Here is a 26681-nt window from a genome sequence, read left to right as displayed (position 1 = left end):
TAAGATGATCACTGACCAGAGGTCATAGGTCACCCTCCTACATCGTTGATGTAGAGAGATTATGTGTACCGTCCATCACGTCTCGCACAGCGCACCGACGTTGAGGTCGTCCGTTGTCGAGACAAAGAGCTGGATTGAAATGATTCTCTTTCTGATGGATTTCCTGACCCGAGCGCGGAGAGCAATGTTTTGTGCGGCGGCTGCGGTCTCATGTGGACTCCTCGGTGAACCACTTCAGCACGTGGCCTTTGTTCTCTGCCACCCACTTGATGTTGGCCGTGGTCTTCTCGATGGCCTGCTCCAGGGCCAGGGTCGCCGAGCCAAAGCCAGCGTGGAGGTGGTCCTCTTTGAATTTCTTTAGCTGGAGAAAGAAACGGAGAGACTTTCTGCATTTGGCATCGTTCCGTTCGTCTGAATATGAGATTACGGCGCGTTTCACTGTGTTATAATCAGTGTTGGGCAAGTTACTTTCAAAATGTAATATACTACATATTACTAGTTACTTTCATTTGAAAGTAATAAGTTACTTTACAATGTTACTTTCGGTGTAGAGTAACTCGTTACTTATTACACTACTTTTGCATTACTTTCACCAAAGCAACAGCATCAGCAGAATTACTTTGCCACCCCGGAACATCCTGAAAAATAATTTCAACCGCCTTGAAGTCAGTGTAAACAATCCAAAATTCTAAATGTTATTATTTTCCTTTGTTATTGTCATCTATAGTGGTTATTTGCATAAAAACACACAGTTTGATTAAGAAATGATTGTATCTTTTTTAAATATGTGCTTTGATTTAATAAAATGTAACTCAATTTGTAACTTGAGTTACTTGACAAAGTAACTGGTATAATATTACTGAAATCCTATAAGTAATAAGTTATATTACTGAGTTACTGCTAAAAGTAATATATTACATGTAATATGTTACTTTTGTAATGAGTTACCCCCAACACTGGTTATAATATGAGATTACAGCATGTAATGTGCACTGTGTTTGCAGCCCTGTGGGCTGTATACCTCTTGCAGCTCAAACTCGGTGGAGAATCTTCTTGTGATCCCGCCGATCAGACCAGGGAAGGAAAATGATCCTCTTCCGTACCTGACAAGACGGACAGAGAAGGAAGCAGATCATTTTAAAGATCAAGTCAAGCCGAGTTTATTTGTATAGCTCTAATTCACAAGCATGTCTCAGAGGGCTTCACAGAGAATATGTCTAGCTAAATCTAGCTGACACAACAATAACAATTACAGTAAGAATAATAATAACATGGTTGAACAATCTTATGATACAGAGAGACAGAGGGGAGGGGAGAAAGTGTGGGAGGAGAGAGCAGGGAAAGGGAGGAGGTGGAGAGGGAGAAAGGGAGGAAGAGAGCAGGGGAAGGAGGGAGGAGAGAGAGAGCAGAACAGACAGGATATTACTGGGGCTGGGCGATATGGTCACGTATAGTCACAGGGGTCAAGTAAAATTTAGCAATCAAGTTATGTATTATAGTTACCAGGTGATATGAGCCACTGAATAGACAACAAACCCTTAGTCTGACATTTATCGCCCAGCCCTATAGGGCATACAGCAGCCATGGCCGTAACTAGCTATGAGAACGGGGAGGTCCGGACCTCCCCTAATATTTCAGCCTGCAAAAAAAAAAAAAAAAAAAAATTTTTTTTTTTTTTTTTTTTTTGCAGGCCAGGCCAGGCCAGGCCACTCACTGAACAGCAGGCCAGGCGCCGCCTACTGGTTTACTAGTGGTTTTATTACTTTATTCAGGTTTAAAGTGGGTGCATCTCATTGTAATCATGCATGATGCCAATTGCCAAGCTCCCGAAGTCAGGTATGCAGGTGGCTATATGCATGGTTTCAGTTTCATGACCCAATAAGTAACAAAAAGAGGTGGTGTAAAGTTAAAAACAACATAATATATTTTATTTTATTTTTCAATCGTTCCTATCAGGAATAAATAAATGTCCCTCTGTATGTTTTTTTTATTATCGATGATGACTTTGTGTGTTGTGTACGGCTTGGGTTGTGTACCTGTGTTTGTAGGTGTCATTTTGATATGAATATGGCTAAAACAGTTTGTGTTTGTTAGTTACAATTATGTTGACAGGAGAGCTGAGCAGGTGGTGACATGAAAGAGAATATACTGAATAATGACATCACAACAGTATAATCCTAATGTTGATTTAAAATGATATATTACTCTAAATATGGCTAAAAAAGGGGGGGGGGGAAACTCAAATTTTTTTCGGCGGCGCCCGTTCGGAACCCTGGTTACGGCCCTGACAGCAGCTACTCAATCCACCTGGTCATCCGGCTGCAACGGCCGGGGCAGTAGTGGCCGAGGACGAGGCAGCAGCGGCACACTAGAACCGGCAGCAGAGCGGCCAGACTTTAATTAATGAGGAGCTTTTAATCATCAATAAACAATAACTTGACGGCCTCTCTAATTAGCACTTATTTCAATGTATTTTCCGAGCACTTTTCACTCACACGTTCATCGAGTGCGTTTACATTCACACTAATGAACGGATCATTATCAGACTTATTGAGTTACCAGATTATTCACGTGGTCATCATGTGTTTGATTGGATAAAAAACGTGATCGGATCCGTTTTATTCAGTGCATGGCCCAATCTCTATTGATTTACCTTTCATTACTTTGTGCACTTTACTGGCCATTTGTGCACTTTATTCTACTACCTCACTTTACCGGTCGCTGCGTGTCTGCACTTTACTGATCGCTGTGCACGTTACTGATCGCTGTGCACTTTACTGATCGCTGTGCACTTTACGGATCGCTGTGCACTTTACCGATCGCTGTGCACTTTACAGATCGCTGTGCACTTTACCGATCGCTGTGCACTTTACAGATCGCTGTGCACTTTACTGATCGCTGTGCACTTTACTGATCGCTGTGCACTTTACTGATCGCTGTGCACTTTACCGATCGCTGTGCACTTTACCGATCGTTGTGCACTTTACTGATCGCTGTGCACTTTACGGATCGTTGTGCACTTTACCGATCGCTGTGCACTTTACCGATCGCTGTGCACTTTACCGATCGCTGTGCACTTTACCGATCGCTGTGCACTTTACCGATCGCTGTGCACTTTAATGCTACCTTGCACATTATCGGTCATTGCGTGCCACAAACAAGGTCCTTGATGTTTTATTTAGCCTTTTATTTATTTTAACTATATGCATGTAACATGTTTAACATGCTACTTGTGTTGTTTCTTGTCAATGTTCTTATTTGTATGTCTATATGCTGCAACTCAATTTGCCCTTTGGGACACTAATAAACTTGAACTTGAACTTGAACTTGATCTCAATGTCCACACTCACGGAATTTGAGGCACATTCCTGCTACTTACTAAAGTGAATATAAACGCATCAATCAGATTATTTTCCAGTTATTGCTTATCTGATTATTGTGTGCATAAAATGCACTCAGTGTCAGGGCTCTGTGGCTCTGACCATTAACCTCCTCCTTACTATTACACTGTACATTATTTTCTATATTATAATCTTATTTCACCTAATCTAATTTTAATGGAGGGCTAAGGTTCTGGATTTTAAGTTGACTGTCACCATGGGCATCCAGAGAAGGTCCAGAGAAGCTTGCTTTCCAGATTAAAGTATTTCTTTTCAGCACACAATCTTTTTGGGCAATGGGGAAAAAACACATGGGTTGCCCTTTAAGTCCGTGCTGCCCCATGCATTGGTGTGGAAGGAAGAAACGGAGGAGTGCAGACTTTAAATAAGGAGTGAGTTGGGAACTCAGGTGAACTTAATGGGGACAATTAAGTGGGGAGCCAACAGGTGAACAAAATAACTAATTAGTGAGGAGTAAAGCTAAGGAAAGTAGTGAGGTAAAGGAAGTGAACTGGGTGAGGAGAGGAAGTGGAAAATCTAAGAGAGAGAAAATAGGCATCTTCAGAACACTCCTGCAGACAGTGATTATCCTGCGGCCTGAAGTAACACCAGGGTCACTATTTAGACACTGAGGTAACTGGTTCAGCTTCAGTATTTTCCATCTTCCACCAGTTTTGGGATCAAGTTTTCTATCCAATAAGAGGGCTAGTTTTCTGCTTGGAGATAGCCTTGAGTATCTGCTGGACCCTGGTACTGATGTCACCTGAGGTAGATGATTAGATCAGTGGTTCTCAAATGGGGGTCCGTGGCACTTTGCAAGGGGGTCCGCGAAAAGTTTTCAGGAAAATATAAATAAAAACTGTTTTTGCAAAAGCTTCATAGTTCAGCGAAAATAGTTTATGCTTTAAATCTAAAATGGTTCATGGATTACATTCTAATAACAAACCTATCAAATTAAAAGTCAAGCACGTCACCGTGGAAACAATTAAGCTTAGCCCAAAATCACAATAATCAGAATGAGGGGGTCCCCGGGATATTTTCTATCTTGTAAGGGGTCCTTGGCTGAAAAACATTTGAGAACCTCTGGATTAGATGATCTAGTCTGGTGGTGCTCAGCAAATAAATAAAAAGACAGACTGGGTGAAGTATAAAGGGTTTGTATTTTTATCCATAAGTTGCAACATGCCTTCGTCGTCCATCATGTGGTCGTCATCGTCAACGTGGTCACTGATTCATTTCTCAACAACGTTGCTATTCTGTTGCAGTTCTAGTTAATAACTATCAAAGGGGAAGGGCCTGAAAAAGTGCTTGCATGCATAGAAAATCTTATAAGTAATGGAAAAATACAAGGCTGCGCACAGGGCAAAGTTATCACTTTAGTTAAATAGCTTTACTCAGAGATCCTCAGCATTTTCCACTTGGACACTCACTTGAGGGCTGCTGTGGATGCTATGTATTAAATGTCGCTCCATTTTTTTTGAGAGTCATGACTATTTCTTTCCAGCTAATTAGGAAATTGGGAAATGTTGGGAAATGTTAATTAGGAAATTGGGCCCAGGTCTTACTGTTGGAAAATGTAGCTCCATTTCGCCCTGACAAAGTTCCAGGCCAGCGGCATGCCCACCACGTTCCCGGCCACGGCCTGGATGGTGGAGGTGACGTCCTGCTTCCGGATCCTGCTTGGGTCCAGGCTGTACTCCAAATACCTAGGTCAGCCAAAACGCCATGTTCATATATCCTTATTAGAAGAGAATCATTAGGCGGTACATTTAAAATCTAGGGGAATCCAGTCTCTAAAAATTTTCATATTTTTTGTTCAAATGTGGATTTAATGTGGCTCCTGGAGGATGGATGAGCAGACAAACGGGGACAAATTTCACGGTGCCATTCTGAGAGAGAGAGAGAGAGAGAGAGAGAGGGCCACCTGTGTTGTAAGGGTTTCTGAATCATAGCCTTGAACTGAAACCAGCGCATCTTAGGAAAGGTGGCAAGCTGACCACACGACCACACGCTGACACGCTGACCACACGACCAAAATGATGATGTGATGATAATGAAAACATTATTGGTGACGGGCGCATGACGACATTCCTTTCTGCGCATATTCACGAGTTTCCTGGTGAGACCGTGGGCGCTTCCATGATGCCCTCCTCCCTCCCTGTTTCCAGCTGCCTGTTTCCGCCCAGGACCGTTCATAGCGAAAGAGACTGAAAATAATCATAATAATTGTTGTGACTTTGTACCTACCTATGTCTTGTAATGGAGCCCCCCCAGCACAATAATTTCACACGTGCATAATTGTACAACAGAGTGACAATATCTTGAATCTTGAAAGAGAGAGACCGCTAAAGCTCCGTTCAATGACCAAATAATAAGAGTTCCGGTTTGGACGTTTAGCCTTCAAAACAAAAGCAGCCGCTATGCAACCACATACTAGCAATTTGGGCTAAAATAAGCCCATACAGTACGAGTGAATTGACATTCACCTCGTTTTTGTAAGATATCGCCGCCTTGCAACCACACAACGTTACTATTTTTAGCCATTTCGGATCAATAAGCCAAACGTTCCCACTCTTTGACAGCGGCGCGTACGTCCTTGATAGTGAATTTTTTTTAAACAGGAAGTCGACAACTGGCAACCGCTGAGAATCATGGGAAACGTAGGTCCAGGAATAAGGTGAATAGGCCTTTGAAGAATCGTTGAACAGAAGTAGAGACACGCACATCCAAACCTGAATAGGGCAGGTGCAGAGCTAGAGGGAGATTAAACTGGAAAAAGAGACATTTGCACACTGCAGGAGGGCAGTTGATTAAAAAATATATATATTTCACCCCACGTAAATATCGGACAGTCCCTAATTAGATGCTGCTCAATAAAGAGCGGGCATGCTTTGTCATTTTTCTGCGGCGCTTTCATCTGTAATGTAGTACCTCCTCCTCAGGGTGCCATAGAGAGGCAAAGTGAACGTCACTTCCTGCTTCAGCACTGTACCAGAGATTTTCTTCTGCAATTTATTTTCCCATAGACATTTCATAAAATGCCTATAAAAATTGGTTTACTTGGTCAAACCAAACAGTTCAGCTATATTTAGAATCGGGAGAGACCATAGAACATTTCACTCGGGCCAAAACAAAACAAAAACATTGAAAAAATATTTTCTTTAAACCTGCATTTTTTTTTAACGTTTTGGTCTGAGTGAAATGTTATGCGGGCTCTCCTGTTTCTAAATATATCTGAACCGTTTGGTTTGAACAAGTAAAACTATTTTTTATAAGCGGTACAGTGCTGAAGCAGGAAGTGATGTTCCACTGTGGCTCTCTATTGGAAGACAAAAAACAGCATGAATCAGGTTCTTGCCAGCCCACCTACCTGTTCAGAAGCCAGGGAGCTTTGGTGCAGGCCATGGTGTGTGGAGGAGGTGCCTACCTGTTCAGAAGCCAGGGAGCTTTGGTGCAGGCCATGGTGTGTGGAGGAGGTGCCTACCTGTTCAGAAGCCAGGGAGCTTTGGTGCAGGCCATGGTGTGTGGAGGAGGTGTCTACCTGTTCAGAAGCCAGGGAGCTTTGGTGCAGGCCATGGTGTGTGGAGGAGGTGCCTACCTGTTCAGAAGCCAGGGAGCTTTGGTGCAGGCCATGGTGTGTGGAGGAGGTGCCTACCTGTTCAGAAGCCAGGGAGCTTTGGTGCAGGCCATGGTGTGTGGAGGAGGTGCCTACCTGTTCAGAAGCCAGGGAGCTTTGGTGCAGGCCATGGTGTGTGGAGGAGGTGCCTACCTGTTCAGAAGCCAGGGAGCTTTGGTGCAGGCCATGGTGTGTGGAGGAGGTGCCTACCTGTTCAGAAGCCAGGGAGCTTTGGTGCAGGCCATGGTGTGTGGAGGAGGTGCCTACCTGTTCAGAAGCCAGGGAGCTTTGGTGCAGGCCATGGTGTGTGGAGGAGGTGCCTACCTGTTCAGAAGCCAGGGAGCTTTGGTGCAGGCCATGGTGTGTGGAGGAGGTGCCTACCTGTTCAGAAGCCAGGGAGCTTTGGTGCAGGCCATGGTGTGTGGAGGAGGTGCCTACCTGTTCAGAAGCCAGGGAGCTTTGGTGCAGGCCATGGTGTGTGGAGGAGGTGCCTACCTGTTCAGAAGCCAGGGAGCTTTGGTGCAGGCCATGGTGTGTGGAGGAGGTGCCTACCTGTTCAGAAGCCAGGGAGCTTTGGTGCAGGCCATGGCCGACCTGAGTCTGGCGGCTTCAGTTGCCACCGTGGCATTCTTGAACATTCTCCAGGCAAAGTCCCATTCCTGCACACCGCCGGACGCGATGGCACTGCAGTACACTGTGCTCTTCAGGCTGGGATGGATCCTGCTCAACACCATCATGCCAAACATCAGACACAACATCTCAACACCAGGCCAAACATCAGACACAACCTCAATCACAAATGTCAGTTTCAATGTAATGTAACCTGTCGTGTAACCTGTCGAATGGAAGGTGTAGTATTCTTCTTTTAGCACTGACATGCTGCATGTACATCCTGTCTGTGTTTTGCTGTAATTTTGCTGTCTGTAATGTGTGGTATCTCTTGCGATGACACGCTACAGGTATATCAGTTTGTTGCGTACATCCTGTCTGTGTTTTGCTGTAATTTTGATGTCTGTAATGCTGTGGTATCTTTTGCGATGACACGTTACATGTATATTTCAGTTTGTGCGTTGAATGAATGTAATGAGTGATTGTTTTGATATTTATTGGGGACTACGGATGTAAATTAGCATTAGCTAACTCCGGCATATTTACATGTTTTCGTATATAGAGGCTTCTGTATTTCTGAACATGTCCATTAATGTGCATTGTCCCGTCACAATAAACCAATAAAGTAAAGTAAAGTAAAGTAAAGTAATGGGTAGCCAGCTGAACTGAAGCTCATATTTGCTCATAACAGGGGAGGCTTGAAATCAACTTGCTTACGGGTTGTGGTCTGGGTGGTCCATCCACTGTCTGAACCAGCCTTTGGTCAGCTCCCGGCAGCCCTCCACACCCATACTGCAGCCCATTCCAATAGCATTGATCTGGTTATATCTGACGAGGGAGAAACGGGAGGAAACATGTTCACGTTTACAATGTAGTATCACAATATTCCACGTGGAAAAGGTCATATCGGACTAATTTTAGACTGTATTAAATTATATCTCAAAGAGTAGTCGTAAAAAAAAGGAATCTGGTGGTGTAAAATGTCTTACTGGTCGGTGTGTCCCGTTGGTACTTTGGTCCAATTAGCGGTTAGCGTCTTGAAGTGCTCAAAAAGAGGTCGGATTTGTTTCTTGAGGTATCCCTAAAACAAAAGATGATCTGCAATAGTCTTTTTACACTTCCCCTTTATAAAGTTTAGTCTTTAGTCGCTTGTTTAGACAAAAGCCAAAATGTCTTTCGTCTTGTCGAGGTAACTCTTACGCCTACAGCATTGTTATTGATTTGTATTGACATTGTATTGTATCGACAGGATTAACTGATCAGTATCGGTGCTGCAGCACTGACCTGCAGAGCGCCGTACACCTCGGTGCGGTCGAACATGAGGATGTAGTAGTTGAGGTTTGACAGTGCTGACGCCCAGGGGACGTAGTCTGTCTCGTTGAACAGGAACTTGGTGGTGCTCAGGGCCAACGTCGTATTGATGACTTTGGCTCTACAGAGAGGAGAGGGTCATTCACATGCTACCAAGTTTGGTTTATTTGAAAGTTAAAAGAAAACACACACAAATAGTTCCCCCCCCTTCCCACAGACACAGAAAAGAACCACAGTATGACATTCCATAACTAACGAGGATCAAAACACAGAAGAGTCAAGGACTTGTTTCCACTGCGGTCCTCTTAGTGGCAACAAGAATGGCAACAATCAACTCAAATATCAAAACAATATCAAATGTGTAAACAACGAATAGTTAAAAACAACAGACCCTCCACTGGAAGGACTATTGTAGCAGGTTAGCCGCCAGCCACTTAAACTGACCCCTTAAACTGACTTTTAGAGCCAATGGATTTAAGTGATGCTGGGAGGCTACTCCACGCTCCAGTGTAGGCCAAGGTACTTTTCCCCACTACAGTCCTAAATCTAAGAATGTTGACATTATAGAGACACTGCATGAAATAGGCCACGCCCATCACGGGGGGAAAGCTCCGTTCATTTCCACACACCAGCCAGCGTCATTTTCCTTGAATTAAACATAGCTAAAAGCTGTTGTGTGGTGGGCTGCGCAGACGACAAATGTAAAAAAATCGACAGTTAAAGTTTGTTTGTACTCCCGAGGAAAACAAGGAAGCCATTAAGAAATGGCGACAAGAAAAATGTGGATGTTGCTGTCAATGAAGTAAGTTGGAGTGTTCATCTTCCGTATATACGATCTTTGTGTGCAACACCCGACCATGCACGCGACATAGGAGAACGCCAGGATTGGACGGGAGTTTGTGTTTTCCCCCGTTTTGGGCATGGTTTCTGAATGGTGACGTGCTCCGCAGTGTCTCTATAGTCACTGGCCCTGGTCCTGTGGGAGTCACTAACTCGTTTGAAATAACATACATGTTTTACACACACACACACACACACACACACACACACACACACACACACACACACACACACACACACACACACACACTTCCAAGTCGTTTGCATGTTTTACACACACTACCAAGTCATTGACATGCTTTCCACACACTACCAAGTCGTGTAAGAGGCAATGTGCGAGAGAGTGTGTTAAGTAGGGCTGTGAATCTTCACTGGCCTCACGATTCGATTCGATTACGATTCGATTCGATTACGATTATCGATGCATCTCGATGCATCTCGATGCATCTTAAATCGATGCATATCACTTTTTTCCGCAATACATGATTTATTTTTTCTCACTTTCTTTTTTCTCACTGTGTGGCTACTTTTAAAATAAAAGTGCAGTTGGAATTGCATTGTATTATGATCCATAATTAAAATAAACAACTGCATGTACTTCCATTATATTCTATTTGATTATTATTATTATTTTTTTTTTTTTTTAATAATCAATTTTTGACATTTGTGAATCGATGCAGAATCGTACACGTCCGCATCGCGATGCATCTTATAATCGATTATTTTTGACACCCCTAGTGTTAAGTGTGTGAGAAAATGTTTTCACCTGGCCAGGTTGAAGGCATCATCCACGATCTGTGCTCTGTTGATGATTGGTATAGCCTGAAGGAGATGAAGAGAGATGACACTGTTGTATGGTGATATTGATAGCGGAGCACAGCGACAGACTGAGTTGATCTGACCTTTATCGTGCTCCATTACGTACATGACAGATAAAGTGACAAGACGCGGCTCCTTCATGTCTCCATTATGCCTGATAGCTGATGCTCGCTCGGAGCCAATGACCTTGCAGCAGAAACATCAGACACATCCTGAAACTAGGTCAACGTTGGTTGGTCCAGGTAGGGCAGCGGTAGATTCCCTACTTTTGCCAATACGAGGGTCGCAGGTTTGAGCCCCGACCTCTCGCTTGGTCAGGCGTCCATACACTGGCCATGTCTGCGGGTGGGAAGCCGGATTAAGGCTATGTGTGACCTGGTCCTCGCTGTCAGGTGGAAAGAAGCGGCCGGTGACTGCACATGTATCGGAGGAAGCATGTGCTAGTCTACAACTCTCCCCAGATCGGCATCGGGGCTGCAGCAATGACTGGGACAACAGGGGGAATTGGCCAAATCAAATTGGGGAGAAAAATTGGAGAAAACTCACACAAAAAAATTCATTAAAAGAAAAAATAAACTTTGGTCAACTATTGATAATAGTATTCTGTTACAGCACCACATGGCCATCTTGGTAGGGAAATAGCAGGTGATTGTAATCAATTAACAGGTGATTACAATCAAGTGACACAACCAGCCAATGAGCTGTGTGTATTGTAGCGCCATATTGGTAGGAAAATGCTTGTGACATCATGGGAATACTATGGATAGGACGAATCGGCGTGATGTCACAACCACCCAGAAATGCGGAACCCCACAGCAGTTAACTAGTATGAGTTGTGCCAAACAAACGTTAATATCTCAAAAACGATACATCACGTCGCTTATATTTTGACATTCTGAGTGAGAGCAGAAGTAGCTCAAGAGTTTGATGTATAATGCATGTTGTGTTAAAGTTGTGTGAACTGTGGTAGTTTTTAAAATGTAAACAGCATAGTCGGCTAGAGTCAGACGATCAAGCTCAGGCTCCATAGGGTCCCAATGCCGTTTCCACCCAGTGATGCAGTTTGTTTACAAAAATGCTGATCGGCTGATCCCTCCGTATTAAGACCCCAGTAAGTACAATTCCATACTGGTGTAAAGGTTGAATGAACTCCCTGCTCTTTCTCAGCTCCAGTCAAACTTTTCCACACATTCACACCATATTGGCAACATCGCACCTCAACAGTACATGTTAACAGAGCGTTTTTTTGATTCACTTTCCTCACCCAGATCTTTCCAGCCGGTCCAGCTGTGGTAGACTTTTCTGTAATAATTGATTGATCAGAAACTGGCGAGTTTGGAGAGAAGTACCAGGTTCCAGCAGATCCTCAGGGCTATCTCCAAGCAGAAAACTAGCCCTGCTATTATTAGGCATAAAACTTGTTGTTCATCCCAAAACTGGTGGAAAAATATTGAAACTGACTACCAGTTCCCTCAGTGTCATAGTGACCCTGGGGTTACTTCAGGCCACATGAGAATCACCATCTGCAAGAGCATTAGATTAAAACAACATACATATAAAATACTATGTTTAATTTCCAAACAGAGCAGGATACAGGAGACTTTTTCTGACATCTTAAGGGCCCACAGATACCCTCAAAATCCACGTAACATTCCTGCATTTACATTGTGGCATTAGCATGAGACAGGTGAGGACTCACCTGGTGGTTGGTGTTGAGCAGGTGGAGGAGACGCTCCCAGTTGTCGGGGTCATAGTTCACCCTGAAGTATCCAGACACATTAGTGTTGGCCAGCACCCAGTCATCTCCTGACGCTCTCATTGGACTGTGGGTGTCTAGTAAGAAACATCATACCCTGGGTATTAATAAATCATCCTGTCCCTAGCCTGGGTAAACCCAGCCCCCACGTGACCTGCTCTCAGACCTGCTCACTAGGGGTGGGAATCGTGGAGTAACTCACGATACGATATGGTCACGATACTTGGCCCTCGATAACGATATTATCACGATACAGCGATTCTGCGATAATCGATATATTGGAAGAAATTTAACCTACGATACATATCTGTGTAACTGAAGAGGAAAAAATACCCCTAAAAGGCAAGAAGCAGGTATTATGTATTTATTAGGAGAATTGACATGAACTCTCTCAGAGTTCACTCACTCACTCATACCATTTTCGATACCACGGAGGAAAAGTTACACATTAAGTCTTTTAATTATTATTATTAAAACAAGAAAACCTATATAACCTACCTACCTATATCATTTCTAAAAGTAGATATTAATGATCAAACATTTCCATTCATGTAGCCTACAGTATTTATGTTTTTGTTTCAACTACAAACATAAATAAACGTCAACTTGAAACTATGTTTCAACTACCACACACAGCATAATATTTTAGCCTGTTTATTATTATTTTATTTTTTTAATAAACATATCGATACTTGGTGCCAGTGTATCGATAACGTATCGCAAGTGGAAATATCGCGATACCATGAGTATCGATATTTTGTCCCACCCCTACTGCTCACTAGTCACTACCTTGTGACTAGTGAGCAGGGTCTGTCTGAGAGCAGGTCACTGGGGGCTGGGTTTACCCAGGCTATCCTGTCCCGTCCTGCATGTTTCTGTGTCTCCAATACATCTGAAGGTTGTAGAGTAGTTGACATAATTAGAGATGACAGAATGATCTTGCGGCTGGTGAAATCATCAGTAATAATGGAGGATCAGTGACAGAGTCGACCACAGCGGGTTTGAACATGACTACCTGTGTTTTGAAGGAGCCAGTACTGCTCCTGTTCCACGCCTCTCTTCATCCATTTAATTGGCACAAACCAGGTGTAACTGGACAGAAACACAGAAAAAGACATGATGAGTAAACATAAACGTTGACTGGTGATGCTGGTTTTAACAAGCAAGCATACGGTACACATGATGTATGGAACTTACAGGAGAAGGTAAAAGTGATGCCTACTTGAACTCAGAGGGCCGCTCCACCACAGATTCTGGGTCCAGCAGGAAGTGTTTCTGGGTGAGGCTTCCTGTCCGGGTGTCAATGGTGACCACCGGGAAGCCCATCTGGAGAGTCCAGCGGTTCATGATGTTGTGGATGGTGTGTGGGAGATGCATACCTGGTGTGTTTTCTACTGCCTGACAACAGACAGACGGCAGGCAGATATTAACACACGCACACACGCACGCACGCACGTACGCGCACACACACACACGCGCACACACGCACACGCGCTTCTTTTTGCTTATGGCAGTCCATCGATATCGATGATGACTTCATATCTCCCAGGGGTATAGAGGTATTTAGCGCTTGGTGCGCTCATGCCACCTCATGTGGCTGTGAAGACCTATTCGCGATCCACACACACACACACACACACACACACACACACACACACACACACACACAACATTATTCCTTTTAAAATAATGGACTGAGTGGCTGTTGAAAGTTGTGTCTGTTAAAGTCGAGCTGAACCCAAAAATGACTTTTCTTTCAAACACCTGGGTATTCAGTGCACCTATTTAATAATGTATGCCAAAGAAATCACAAAAATCGAATTTCTTTAGTTTTTCACACTTTTTCACATCAAAAGTTCATTTTTCAAGATTTCATTCATAACAGTAATCGACAGTTTGCTGACGTCACCTAGCTAGTACTATCAAATTTCGACCCCATTTCAACCAATCATATCACGACATGGCAGCTGTCAATCAAATCTTCATTTCAGGATCATTTTCTATTCCAAATGAAGGGGAAAATGGCGCCTAGTGCCTGTCATTTGGCAGAATTTCTAGCCGATAAACTAACTACTAACTTGGCCAATTATGCAAACTAAATCAAACGGTAATGTCTAAGAATGCAAATAAATGTAACTGGCTCGTTAAAACTCGGATTCCAGGAATATTATTTACTGCAATAGCGATAGTGGCGCACGCCTCAGAGAGCCTGGTTGTCAAGGGGTCGCCCCTCGGAGATTCCAGGCCGACGGGCTGCACTCTCCGCTCCGGCAGCTGGCTGCCTGCAGCTCGCTGAGCTCCACTCAGCCACTAACCTCGCGTCAGCAGGCTCTTTTCTCCCGAGGAGAGCGCCACAACACACTGAATCCCACTCGATTTGGAGGCGGAACACGCCAGGATTGGCCAAAGCCCAATCCAGTCCCCAGAATTGTCAAATAAAATCGTCGACAAGCTACTGTGACCCGCCTCTCAACCCGTCATCTCAGACAAGTTGTGTTTTCAGTCTGAAACGGACTCTGACGCACGCGACGAACGGGTTCAGTTCGACTTTAAGTTTGTTTGTCGTCACACCAACCTGTTGGAGATGGTCCCATAGATCTGTATACACTGTGTTGCTGTAGGCAAACGTATTCAGGTAAGACTGAGGAGAGGAAGTCGTGAGAAACACCAGGCCAGCCATCAGTAACAGTGTTAGGGACCACACACAATATACATTCTATTTCTTAATGAAAAGCAGTTCCTGATTGATTCAAGATTCAAGATTCAAGATTTTTATTGTCACTCCGTAGTACAAGTATCACGTGTGAAATTCTTGTGCTGTAGGCTCCGTTACAACATAGTGTAAAAAATAAAAGATATATAAATAAAAAACAAGAGGCAACGAGCAATAAAGCAGTAAGACACGCCACAGACAGTGGCGTATTCACTGCCCATAGTGCAAATGGCATGAACATACTTTAAACATAATTAAACATAATAACATTCTGTTAGGTGCAAATAGCGTATACCTAATTAAACATACTATTGAACATTAGTCATACATAATGGTAGCATCTACAGTGCGGTACAGTGCGGCTACTACACTATATGTTAAGGAGTCTCGTGGCCTGCGGGAAGAAACTGTCCCTCAAGCGATTTGTGCGTGCTCTTGGGACCCTGTATCTCCTCCCTGAGGGTAGCAGGGAGAACAGACTGTTGTGGGGGTGGTTTGTGTCTTTGATGATCTTCACATTGACAAAAGCTGCACTTTTTTTTTTACAATCAACGCACATGTTCAGAAAGCCCTCAACCTGAATGGTTGGGTCTGATCGAAAGTCTTGCCTTATGTCGCAGAACTACACTGTCGGCAAATAGTCCGTAGTATATGGAATAAGCTAGCTTTATCATTCTATGATTCGTCCTACCTCCTGAACGGTTGCAGTCATATAGTAATAGAGTGATGATGATGTGTTCAGAGTGAATACTCACACTGAGTCCTCTGGCAAACACAGGCTCCGTCAGGAACTCAGACAACATCCTCAACACCGCAGCCCCCTGGGAACAGCACACACACACACACACACACACACACACACACACACACACACACACACACACACACACACACACAGACACACACACACACACACACACACACACACACACACACACACACACACACACACACACAGACACAGACACAGACACAGACACAGACACACACACACACACAGACACAGACACACACACACACACACACACACACACACACACAAACAAACACACACACACACACACACACACACACACAAGCTCAGTAGTCTGAACTTCTCATCAGCGCAAGCAATCTTGCATTTCAATCAAAGGCTGATATTAAATGTTTTTGGCCTGTTGTTGATACATATGCTTAGAATAGAAATTAAAACATTTTGTATTGCTCAATATGTGGCATGATTTGAATTGATTTACAAAAGGCATTCAAGCTTGCTATTTAATAAGAAAAAAACAAATTAATTTTATTTGGCTCACAGCCCAGGTTGCGCAAACTGACATCGCACAATATCGACCTTGGGGGTCAGAACTTTTCTGCTAATAAGTCCTCAATTAGCTACCTAGGTTGCTCTTTAGATAGCAGCCTGGGAGGTGAGAACATGGTTCTAAAGATCATACGTAAGGTGAATGGGAGAACCAAGTTCCTAGCTAGAAAAGCCCAGTTTTTACATGCAGCAAGTCTCCGATCGCTGGCTAATTCTTTCGTTTCCTGTTGTTCTGACTATGCAATATGTTCTTGGTATGGAGGTCTGACTAAAGTACTTAAAGGTAAGCTACAGGTCTCCCAGGGTAGTGCTGGGATTAACCCCGCGGCACCATGTAGGAAAATTGCAGTTCCAGCAGCTAGGCTGGCTCCCCCTGGAGGCCAGGGCAGTTCAAATGCAGCTCTTCACTCAGCTGTAATGTTATTGAAATGTGTCATATTTTCTCTTTCGTAGCTATTATTTAGTGGTCAGTTGCTGCCATAAGATCAATGACCACAATGGAAATAAGTCTGAGATTATTGCTATTATTGCTTTTTCTATTGCTAAATCAAATCAAATCACGAGTTTTGGGCATCGAGCATCGAGATAATGGCATTGAAGCCTAGGCTTCCTCCAATAACTGGTAAAATAGCCTGAAAATGGAAAATAGAAATCATAGTTTTAATTCAAAGTGCTCCATTCTCACAAGGAGGCCAGTCCACCAAGGTTGTGGAAGAGCAATATTGAGCAAAAAAAGGACAGTTGTGATGGTTCGTCAGATGAAGCAAATGATGAAGATTCCTTAGTTGCTCCCCAAAGTAAATGAATAGTTCTGTTGCAAAATGATATGTATGAACATCACTGATAAGATCCAGTCTCAGATCCTGTAGGAAACCCTCTCAGCGGATCAGACCTTGCTGTAGGAGATGATCAGCGGACCAGACCTTGCTGTAGGAGATGGTGTTGAACATCTCGCTGATCTGGGCAGGATCGTTGACCTCCTCCTCTGCGCGGGACAGTGGGTGGGAGGAAGCCAGGGCGTCCACAGCAAACACCTTGTGGACGTCGTAGAGGACGATCTGCTCTTTCTGTAGCCGAGCAGAAAGACGAGTAAGAATCAGCCAGCTAAACCAACATGTCAGTATGCTGCCACACTGCCATAGGATAGAACTACGAAAATCCCTACCTCTCTCATCCTACATCAGTGATACTCAACTTGCGGCCCGGGGGCCAGATGTGGCCCGCGATAGGGTGCCAAGTGGCCCCCTGGCCATTTTCTAATTCACAATGAAAACTATAAAGTTCGACTGAGCTCCAGCTAAATTCTCAAATATCGCCACTTGCTCGCCAACCAGGTACTATGTACTAACTAACTTAACTTATCCTATCCTGTGTGCACAGAATTGTCAGACTAAACTCCGGCTGACACCCCAAATACCTACAATCCGCTACAGAAAAATGTATATGATTAATGTTTGTTTATTAACTGGCCCCTGGCCTCCTGTCATTTTGCAAACGTGGCCCCCGGGCAAAGCAAGTTGAGTATTCCTGTCCTACATGGTCATGAGCATAAAGATTGAAACAGCAATGTGTTTTGTGTATCACTAACTGGGTTTCCATCCACCTCTGGATATTCGCATTTACCCAAAATGCGAATATAAACTTGAATGGAAACACCAGAAATTCGAATAAAGGTCGAAATATCGCATGAATGTTTTTACGCTTGGAGGGGGTGGATTTATCAGCGTATCGACAGTAGGAAGATGCGAACTTTTGCAATGGAAACAGATTTTGCGAATTAACGATGACGTACCAGATGTGACTTCACTTCCGCTTTATGCTACTCCAGGGGGGAAATGGTGGCGATTAGCGCCAGGCAGTCTGAATGAAATTGAATGTAACGTTCCCAATTCTATGTATTAAATTCTAAAAAACGACCCTCAACATTTGGGAAGGCTAAGCCACACAACTAGTTCGTTATAATCTAACATCATGCTTTGAAGGCGACTTTACGACGATGAGGACGGTGATCATCACCGTCACCGGGTGATGACTCAATCAAAGCAGGTCTCCGCTGATAGAGATCTTACAGGCACACAGGCACGTTACGCCTCCTCCTGACGAGAAGCGCCACCGACTGCTCAACCTGCCGACTCCCAAAACTCGCTAAACAAAACTGAATGGAAACATGCATAAATTCGCATTTTATTTTGCGGATTTTCACAAAATTCGCTTGAATTATGCGATACATTTGGATGGAAACCCAGTTACTGTTACAGTCTCTTAAAGGTACAGTACAGTCATTATTCTTACAATGTTCCAGGTGGGCTCGGCATGGTCAGCTCCCAGGTATTCCACATAGGAGGCGAAGCCCTCGTTTAACCACAGGTCATTCCACCACCTCAGAGTCACCAAGTTCCCAAACCACTAGAACACAACACACATGGAGACAGGTAAGGAAACACACCTGGAGACAGATAAGGAAACACACCTGGAGACAGGTAAGGAAACACACCTGGAGACAGGTAAGGAAACACACCTGGAGACAGGTAAGGAAACACACCTGGAGACAGGTAAGGAAACACACCAGGAGACAGGTAAGGAAACACACCTGGAGACAGGTAAGGAAACACACCTGGAGACAGGTAAGGAAACACACCTGGAGACAGGTAAGGAAACACACCAGGAGACAGGTAAGGAAACACACCTGGAGACAGGTAAGGAAACACACCTGGAGACAGGTAAGGAAACACACCAGGAGACAGGTAAGGAAACACAGGAGACAGGTAAGGAAACACCCAGACACAGGTGGAAACACCCAGAGACAGGTAAGGAAACACACCAGGAGACAGGTAAGGAAACACACCTGGAGACAGGTAAGGAAACACACCTGGAGACAGGTAAGGAAACACAGGAGACAGGTAAGGAAACACAGGAGACAGATAAGGAAACACAGGAGACAGGTAAGGAAACACACCTGGAGACAGGTAAGGAAACACACCTGGAGACAGGTAAGGAAACACAGGAGACAGGTAAGGAAACACACCTGGAGACAGGTAAGGAAACACACCCAGAGACAGGTAAGGAAACACCCAGACACAGGTGGAAACACCCAGAGACAGGTAAGGAAACACACCCAGAGACAGGTAAGGAAACACAGGAGACAGGTAAGGAAACACACCTGGAGACAGGTAAGGAAACACACCCGGAGACAGGTAAGGAAACACACCCAGAGACAGGTAAGGAAACACACCCAGAGACAGGTAAGGAAACACACCCAGAGACAGGTAAGGAAACACACCCAGAGACAGGTAAGGAAACACAGGAGACAGGTAAGGAAACACACCTGGAGACAGGTAAGGAAACACACCAGGAGACAGGTAAGGAAACAAAGGAGACAGGCAGGGAAACCTGCTCCCTTTTTTGCAGTCATAGGTACAAGGCAGTTGCTACAGTTACTTTACAAAGGTGAGGTTTAAACATGGCAGCGGCCGTAACTTATCCAGCGGCCCCTTTCATCCAGTTTCATCTTCTTCATTTAATTGACCCACAGACTGTGTATTAACTCCAATTTACTCGGATACGTTGCTAGTGTTGTAGCTAAGCTAGCGATGTAATGTAGCTAAGCTAGCGATGTCAACTTGTTCTACCCAGGCAGAAATGAGGGAAATCTCAATGTTAACTCCAAATGAGCAAAAGCTGTGGAGGAAGCACATTAAGGTGTAGCCTTCCCCTTTTTGCTTTTTCTAGACTATTTAACCTTGTAATGTAGCTACAGCTCTTTACCACCTACTAGTGGCAGTGTGTCACCACATGCCATGTGGTGATGTCATAAGCCTACTACAGCAGTGGTTCTCAAATGGAGGTCCGCGGACCCCGAGGGGTCCGTGGCACTTTGCCAGGGGGTCCGTGAAAAGTTTTCAGGTAAAAAACAAACAAAAACATAAATAAATAAAATGCTACATGTTACTTATTCCTTCTCAAACTACTTCCTACATGGTGCTAGTCTATCAAAATATCTTGGCTGTCATTGATTGTGTTGCATAGTGGTTTTCTGTACTGTTGACAAATTGTGATATTGTAAGTCGCTTTGGACAAAACAAAAGCATCTGCTAAATGACGTAATGTAAATGTAATGTAATAAAAAAAAAAAAAATTTTTTTGTTGCAAAATCTTCATAGTTCAGCGAAAATAGTTTATGCTTTAAATCTAAAATGGTTCATGGATTACATTCTAATAACAAACCTATCAAATTAAAAGTCAAGCACGTTACCGTGGAAACAATTAAGCTTAGCCCAAAAATCACAAATCAGAATGAGGGGGTCCCCGGTATATTTTCTATCTTGTAAGGGGTCCTTGGCTGAAAAACATTTGAGAACCTCTGTACTACAGGATGTGATGTCAGTGGTTTGACAGCTCACCTGGTGGGCGAGTTCATGGGAGATGACGGTGACAACCCTCTCTTTGTTTCCCGTGGAGGAGACGATGGGGTCGTACAGCAGGGCCGTCTCCCTGTACGTCACCAGGCCCCAGTTCTCCATGGCACCGGCGCTGAAGTCGGGCAGCGCTATCTGATCTGGAGAGGACGAGGACATCAGGAAGTCCAATTCATTTCAAGTGCCAAAGAAACGGACCGCTAGGGCTGAAAATGTACGCGCTTACAGTAACAGTAGCTGTGTCAAAATTAATCGTTTAATCGATGCATCGCGATGCGGACATGTGAATCGAATCAAATCGTTGACAAGATAATCGCTGAATCGTTTATGTTTAAATTGATGTTGACATTCCGTTTTTAAAGCACTTTCTAAGTTAAAAAAAAAAGGAGATGATATTTATCTTGATGAAAAATGAGCCATGTGCAGTAATAGTACAGAAAATTGAGGATGTGATACTTGGAGCTGCGATACTTTGAGCTGTATCGAGATGCATCGTGATGCATCGTGGAATCGAATCGAATCGTTGACAGATGAATTGTAATCGAATCGTGAGGCCAGTGAAGCTTCACAGCCCTAACTTACAGTAGCTAGGGTTACATTTAATTAGATTACATTAATTGTCATTGTGACATGAATGAAATGCAGTTAGCATTTAACCAGAAAACACAATATAATAGTATTATTTACAGAGGAGTGCAAATAAGCACTTGCAGCATTAGTGATGCTACAGTAGATCTTACAGCAGGGGACCCCAAATAGTTTTCCCCTGAGGGCCACATTATGTCAAGCATGCCAAGCCGAGGGCCAAAACGTCTTGGGGGGTACATCCCCTACATCGCACCAAGAAAAGTGGTTTTATGTGCAGATGTTGTGGCTGCTATTGCTATCACCAGTAGTAGTAGTAGTAGTAGTAGTAGTAGTAGTAGGCTAGTAGTAGTAGGCTAGTAGTGGTAGTAGTGGCAGCTAATTTAGGCCTGGGATTCTCAAAGCCTGTGTTGATGGTCACAAGAAAAAATGCACTCTTGAAACAAAACAAGTCTAAAACCAATCATTTCACTATTATACTTCTTTCTTTCAAATGTCTCAGTGTTGAACAGTCATTTCTTATACAAGAGATTAACTTTAGCCAGATCTCCTCAAGGATATTGAACAATATTACAGCTGTATTTCATGGCCACGCATTTTGGAAATGCACTGGAGGGCCATACAGTACATTTGGCTCTTACGGGCCACTATTTACAGAACCATGTCTTACAGTATGTACAGTGTTATTAACAGAAGAGCAACATATATACATAATATTATATATGTATGATATATGCTATACATGGGTGGACAAAGTAGGAAAGCCTACTCTGTCCACTACATACATACATACATACATACAATTCAAAATACTTATTACTAATTTAATTATGTATTTGCGTGTATGCCTCCCAAGTTTCTGTGGATTGTGTATGTATTTGTAGCATAATGCATCCTCAATGTGTCTCCCAAGATGTAAATAATAGTTGAATGAAAATAATGCCCAGGTAAAATACAGTAGCTGAGACCCATTCTAGGGTCAGAGTCATATTTGTTCCATCTACTGCCTGGGTGCTGTGACCTCGTCTGACCCGTGACCTTGTATTGGTTGATTGTAATGTTTAATCTAGGAACTGAAGTGTATCCTCCTGTTGCGTTCTCTCTGCATAAGAAATGCTTAACAGGTAAATGTGCAAAGCCGGAGAACACAGTGAACATGCGTTGTAGAACTTCCCAAATGCACAGCATGAATGAATGCTGGCACAGTGAGATTATGGAAATGTAATTAATTGAATTTAAAACATTCAGTTTTCCAAACAATCGGTGGGCAAACAGCGATCTTGATGCAGAGTTATCCTACCTGATTTGGAGAGGGGATATGTTGTGTTGTAGTAGCGCTCATAAAATTTCAGAATGGGTCCTGTAACATTGAGAGCATAGGCACCCTGCCCGTCATCGATGGCTTTCCTTCTACCCCAAATTCGAATCTGCAAAGAAGATAGACGCTTTGAGTCAACGCTAACTGGACAAACATCCCTTTCTCACCTCATTTATTGATTCTCTCTGATTCCATTTACACCTGGCGTTAACATGCGTTTTCCGCAATCTGATTGCAATCAGATTGCAGAAATAGTTGTCCTCTCAATCCGCATAAAGTTGCTGTATCCAGATTGAGAGGACACATTGCATTTACACTTGTGTTCAATGTGTACACAATAGGGCATTCACGACTAGTGAATTTTACTAGTCGACTAGTCGTCCCTAAAGGTAGTCGACTAGTCGACTAGTCGTTTTTTATTTTTTTATTTTTTTATTTTTTTATTTTTTTATTTTTTTAATCTTTAAGAAAGAACATGAGGTATTTACACGACATACATGGACTATCATATCCCATATCCCCCACAAAGAACATCAAAACACAACAAAACAAAACAAGAAAACTGCATAAGATACACAATAATCCAAGAACAAACAAGACTATTGGACAAACAACCAAACAAAAACAATGAAAAAAAAAAAAAAAAAAAAAAAACTACTAGTCGACTACTAAGCACAGTGTCGACTAGTGGTTTTACTAGTTGACTAGTCGACTAGTCTGTGAATGCCCTAGTACACAATGCATCCCTGGCCACCTCCGGAGGTGGTTTGGCCGATCAGATTGCAATCCTTCTTCAATGCGTTTTGGGGGTGTTTACACCTGTACTTTCAAGTGATAAAACACAATCTGATTGCAATCTGATCACAGAAAACACATGTTAATAACGCCAGGTGCAAATGGCCTCTCTGATATGAGCATTATGGGGTTGCAGGACACTTTACTGTGACATCTGACCCGTGTCAACCAGAATATTGGCTGCTTGAATTGAATTCTGCTGTTGACCTCATTGCAAGGCACTCTGGATAAGATACATGTCTAAAATATGAAATGTAATGTTATAAACTCAAAGTTTATCTTGCAGTCAGATTTTATAAATGGTGTCATGTCATGTCCTCACAAAACGGCATTTTTTTCTTACCATCAAATCGTTGTCTTGGGTTGATTCGATGTAAGCGAAGTCGCTGACGATGAACGCCAGCAGATATGTGGACATTCTCTCTGTGGGCCCAAACGTGGTCTTTCTGACAGCGACGCCATCCATCAAAGAGTCAGCAACATCTGGAGAGGATGAGGGAAGAGTTGGACTCGGACTCATGTTAGCATTAACAGCATTTAGTTGTTGATTTTCTCATGACATGTTGCCCCCAAGTTATGCATTATTTAGAGACAAACTCTTTCTCTCACACACAAACACAGAGGTCTCATGTCTCACAATTTGTGATGTCCTTGTTCTCTCTTGTTCTTTTCTGCGTCTGTAATGTTTGCTAAAATTGGACTTGACTTGTTAAAAATGATACTCACACCAGCAGAACATGAACAATGCCCACTTCACTGCACTCTTCACTTTAAATGAGCCAGTTTCAACATGACCTGAACATTGGCTTCAAGCTGACGTTCATTAACTTTGTTTTAACATCTTGTATTATCCACCATTTGTGTTGCAATTATTTACTGTAGTATCTTCAATATGTGAATTAGTATTAATAGTATTTTTCTCCACCTAATTTTTGAGAGCATTAAGTCTCTCCTGTAGTGGAATTAAGACATTATTATGCCTCCTCTTATCGTGATGGCCCGCAGACATAAATACAATACTTTTCAAAATCTACACATTCACTGCTGGGCAAAATAAGAAAACCACTTCAACTTTAGTCAAGCATTGAGCATAATTAAAGCATCATTTTTTCAGGTCTGTCATATCGGCGGAAATATTCGCTTGGGGTCGATGCCGATATTTCATTTTAAAGTCTTTATCGGCCGATACCAACGACGTGCCGATATCATCGTACATCCCTAATGTGTATTTGGGCTATTATCTTAATATTTGCTTCTACATTGATCCGGTTTCCCCACAAAAGTTTCGTCGTTTTGAATCTCAGGTCATTGAATCTAATGTAACCTGCTTCCACTGAGTAAAAGGAATGAAAAGGGTTGATTGTGAAACCGACCGATGTCCCTGCTGTTGGACAGCGCCACGGTGTCCGGCTGGTGGACGAGGGCGATGTGGAAGACGGCTTTCATCGCTGGCTCGTCAAAGCAGGGGAACGCTTTCCTGGCGTACGTCGCCTGCATCTGTGAGGTAGCCACAACTCTGGAAAATGTCCCAATTAAATATGAATTATATATGAATATTAAAGGATGTAACTTTACCGATTATCAACCCCCTTTGTAATCATTCTAATCTCGGTAATATAAGCACATGGGCAGTGTTTACCTTCTCGCTCTCTGTTTTCCTCACGGAGAGCTCCCATTTCCTCCTCTGGCAAAACGCTCCGTTGTGACGCGTTTTACGTCACAACGCGTCACAGCAGAACTGCGGAAGTTCTGCTCGAGACGCGGAATCCGCTCCGAGGGCGGCTGTTATTATTTATTTTAAATTTTAAAGTATGCGCACATCCAGGGAGAATCAGAGCCTTAAAGGAACACTCCGCCCATTTTCAACCAGTTTTGTATCATTAGAACATCAGTAGTATATCAGAAAACTGTAAACGGTTTTGAAGTCTGTCATTTAATTTGACAGTTATTGAGTGTTAAAGTGTGGACCAGTGACATCACTGGTCCACACTAACTCAAATTAATAACTCATTAACTCAAATCAACTCTCAATAACTGTCAAACTATTCATCATTCATCTAGTTTGACAGTTATTGAGAGTTGATTTGAGTTAATGAGTTATTAATTTGAGTTAGTGTTTAACACTCAATAACTGTCAAATTAAATGACAGACTTCAAAACCGTTTACAGTTTTCTGTTATACTACTGATGTTCTAATGATACAAAGCTGGTTGAAAATGGGCAGAGTGTTCCTTTAACGAGCCTTAATGACTTGCAGCTGGCGGGGGCGGAGTTTCTGCAGGCAGAGAAAGGGAGTGTTTTTCTCCAAAACCGAGAGCGAGGGTAAACACTGCCCATGTGCTTATATTAGCGAGATTATAATGATACAAAGTGGGTCGATAATGGGAAAAAAACATCCTTCAATGGCACATAGTTTAAAGTCCCAACAGGAGGAACAGTGGAACGATGGAAATTCACTGCCTCTAAAGAGAAGAATCACGGTGCACTGTGCGCTGTAAACATTCTCAAGGCATGTCTTTTTAAAGCATATTCTCAAAATTATTTTTCTTAGTCTTGTTCTTTTGCTACGTGTGAAAAATCGCTTACTTCTTCACACCGTCGTCCGTGTATTCACTCCTGTAGAAGCCCTCCAGGTCGTCTGCCAACTCCCCCTGGAACTCAGTGTAAAGAACGTAGGACCGTCCTACGGCCAGTCTGCCATCCAGCTGAAGCACCAGATACTCCGTCTTCACCACCAGCCAAGACCTCCGTATGCCCGGCACGGGCACTCCGTCCAGGCCGCTCAGCCTGGCGTGGTGTCCCTGGAAGGTGGTGAGGTTCAGCTTGTTGGAGTGGATGAGGATGAGGTCGGTTTCCTTCTGGCACCTGAAGACCACGGCCGAGCGTCCGCTGAAGACGTACAGGCCTGTGGCGTCGTCGGGCTCCAGCCTGGGCCACAGGGTCACGTTGTAGGAGACGGGGGAGAGGGAGTCGGGGAGCCTGTAGCGCTCCCAGGGCTCCTTAGGGGTGGAGGAGGGGGTGGTGGAGGAGAGGGAGGTGGTAGACGGTGTAGGTGTAGGCATGCTGGTGCTGCTTGCTGCTCCATCCCCGGGCCTCCGTTGGTTCCTAGCCTTCTCCCGGTCGTAGACTATGGAGAGAGCTATGATGGTAGCCACAGCCACAGCAGCCAGGACGATCGCCGCCAGGCCCAGGTTCTTACTGACGTAGTAACCTTTCGCCAT

General features: G+C 43.6%; 1 protein-coding gene across 1 annotated transcript; it reads right to left on the bottom strand.

The window, feature by feature from the left end:
- On the bottom strand, window positions 1–26681 carry LOC310799805 (aminopeptidase N-like; the record flags this gene model as incomplete). The annotated part of the gene is made up of 20 exons (XM_083662414.1): window positions 1–361; window positions 1022–1103; window positions 4946–5086; window positions 7549–7716; window positions 8323–8433; window positions 8595–8686; window positions 8890–9037; window positions 10523–10578; window positions 12275–12408; window positions 13347–13423; window positions 13554–13729; window positions 14907–14972; window positions 15800–15865; window positions 17271–17414; window positions 18640–18753; window positions 20748–20902; window positions 22648–22774; window positions 23804–23943; window positions 24834–24976; window positions 26047–26681. 20 exons carry the CDS (start codon window positions 26679–26681, stop codon window positions 209–211), a joined length of 2928 nt encoding a protein of 975 aa, XP_083518540.1. The 3' UTR covers window positions 1–208.

The sequence above is a fragment of the Poromitra crassiceps genome (assembly GCF_964638095.1).
Source record: "Poromitra crassiceps genome assembly, chromosome: 28".
Taxonomy (NCBI): Eukaryota; Metazoa; Chordata; class Actinopteri; order Beryciformes; family Melamphaidae; genus Poromitra; species Poromitra crassiceps.
The sequence above is the reverse complement of the archived record's forward strand: the minus strand, read 5'-3'. Positions and strand labels throughout refer to the sequence as shown.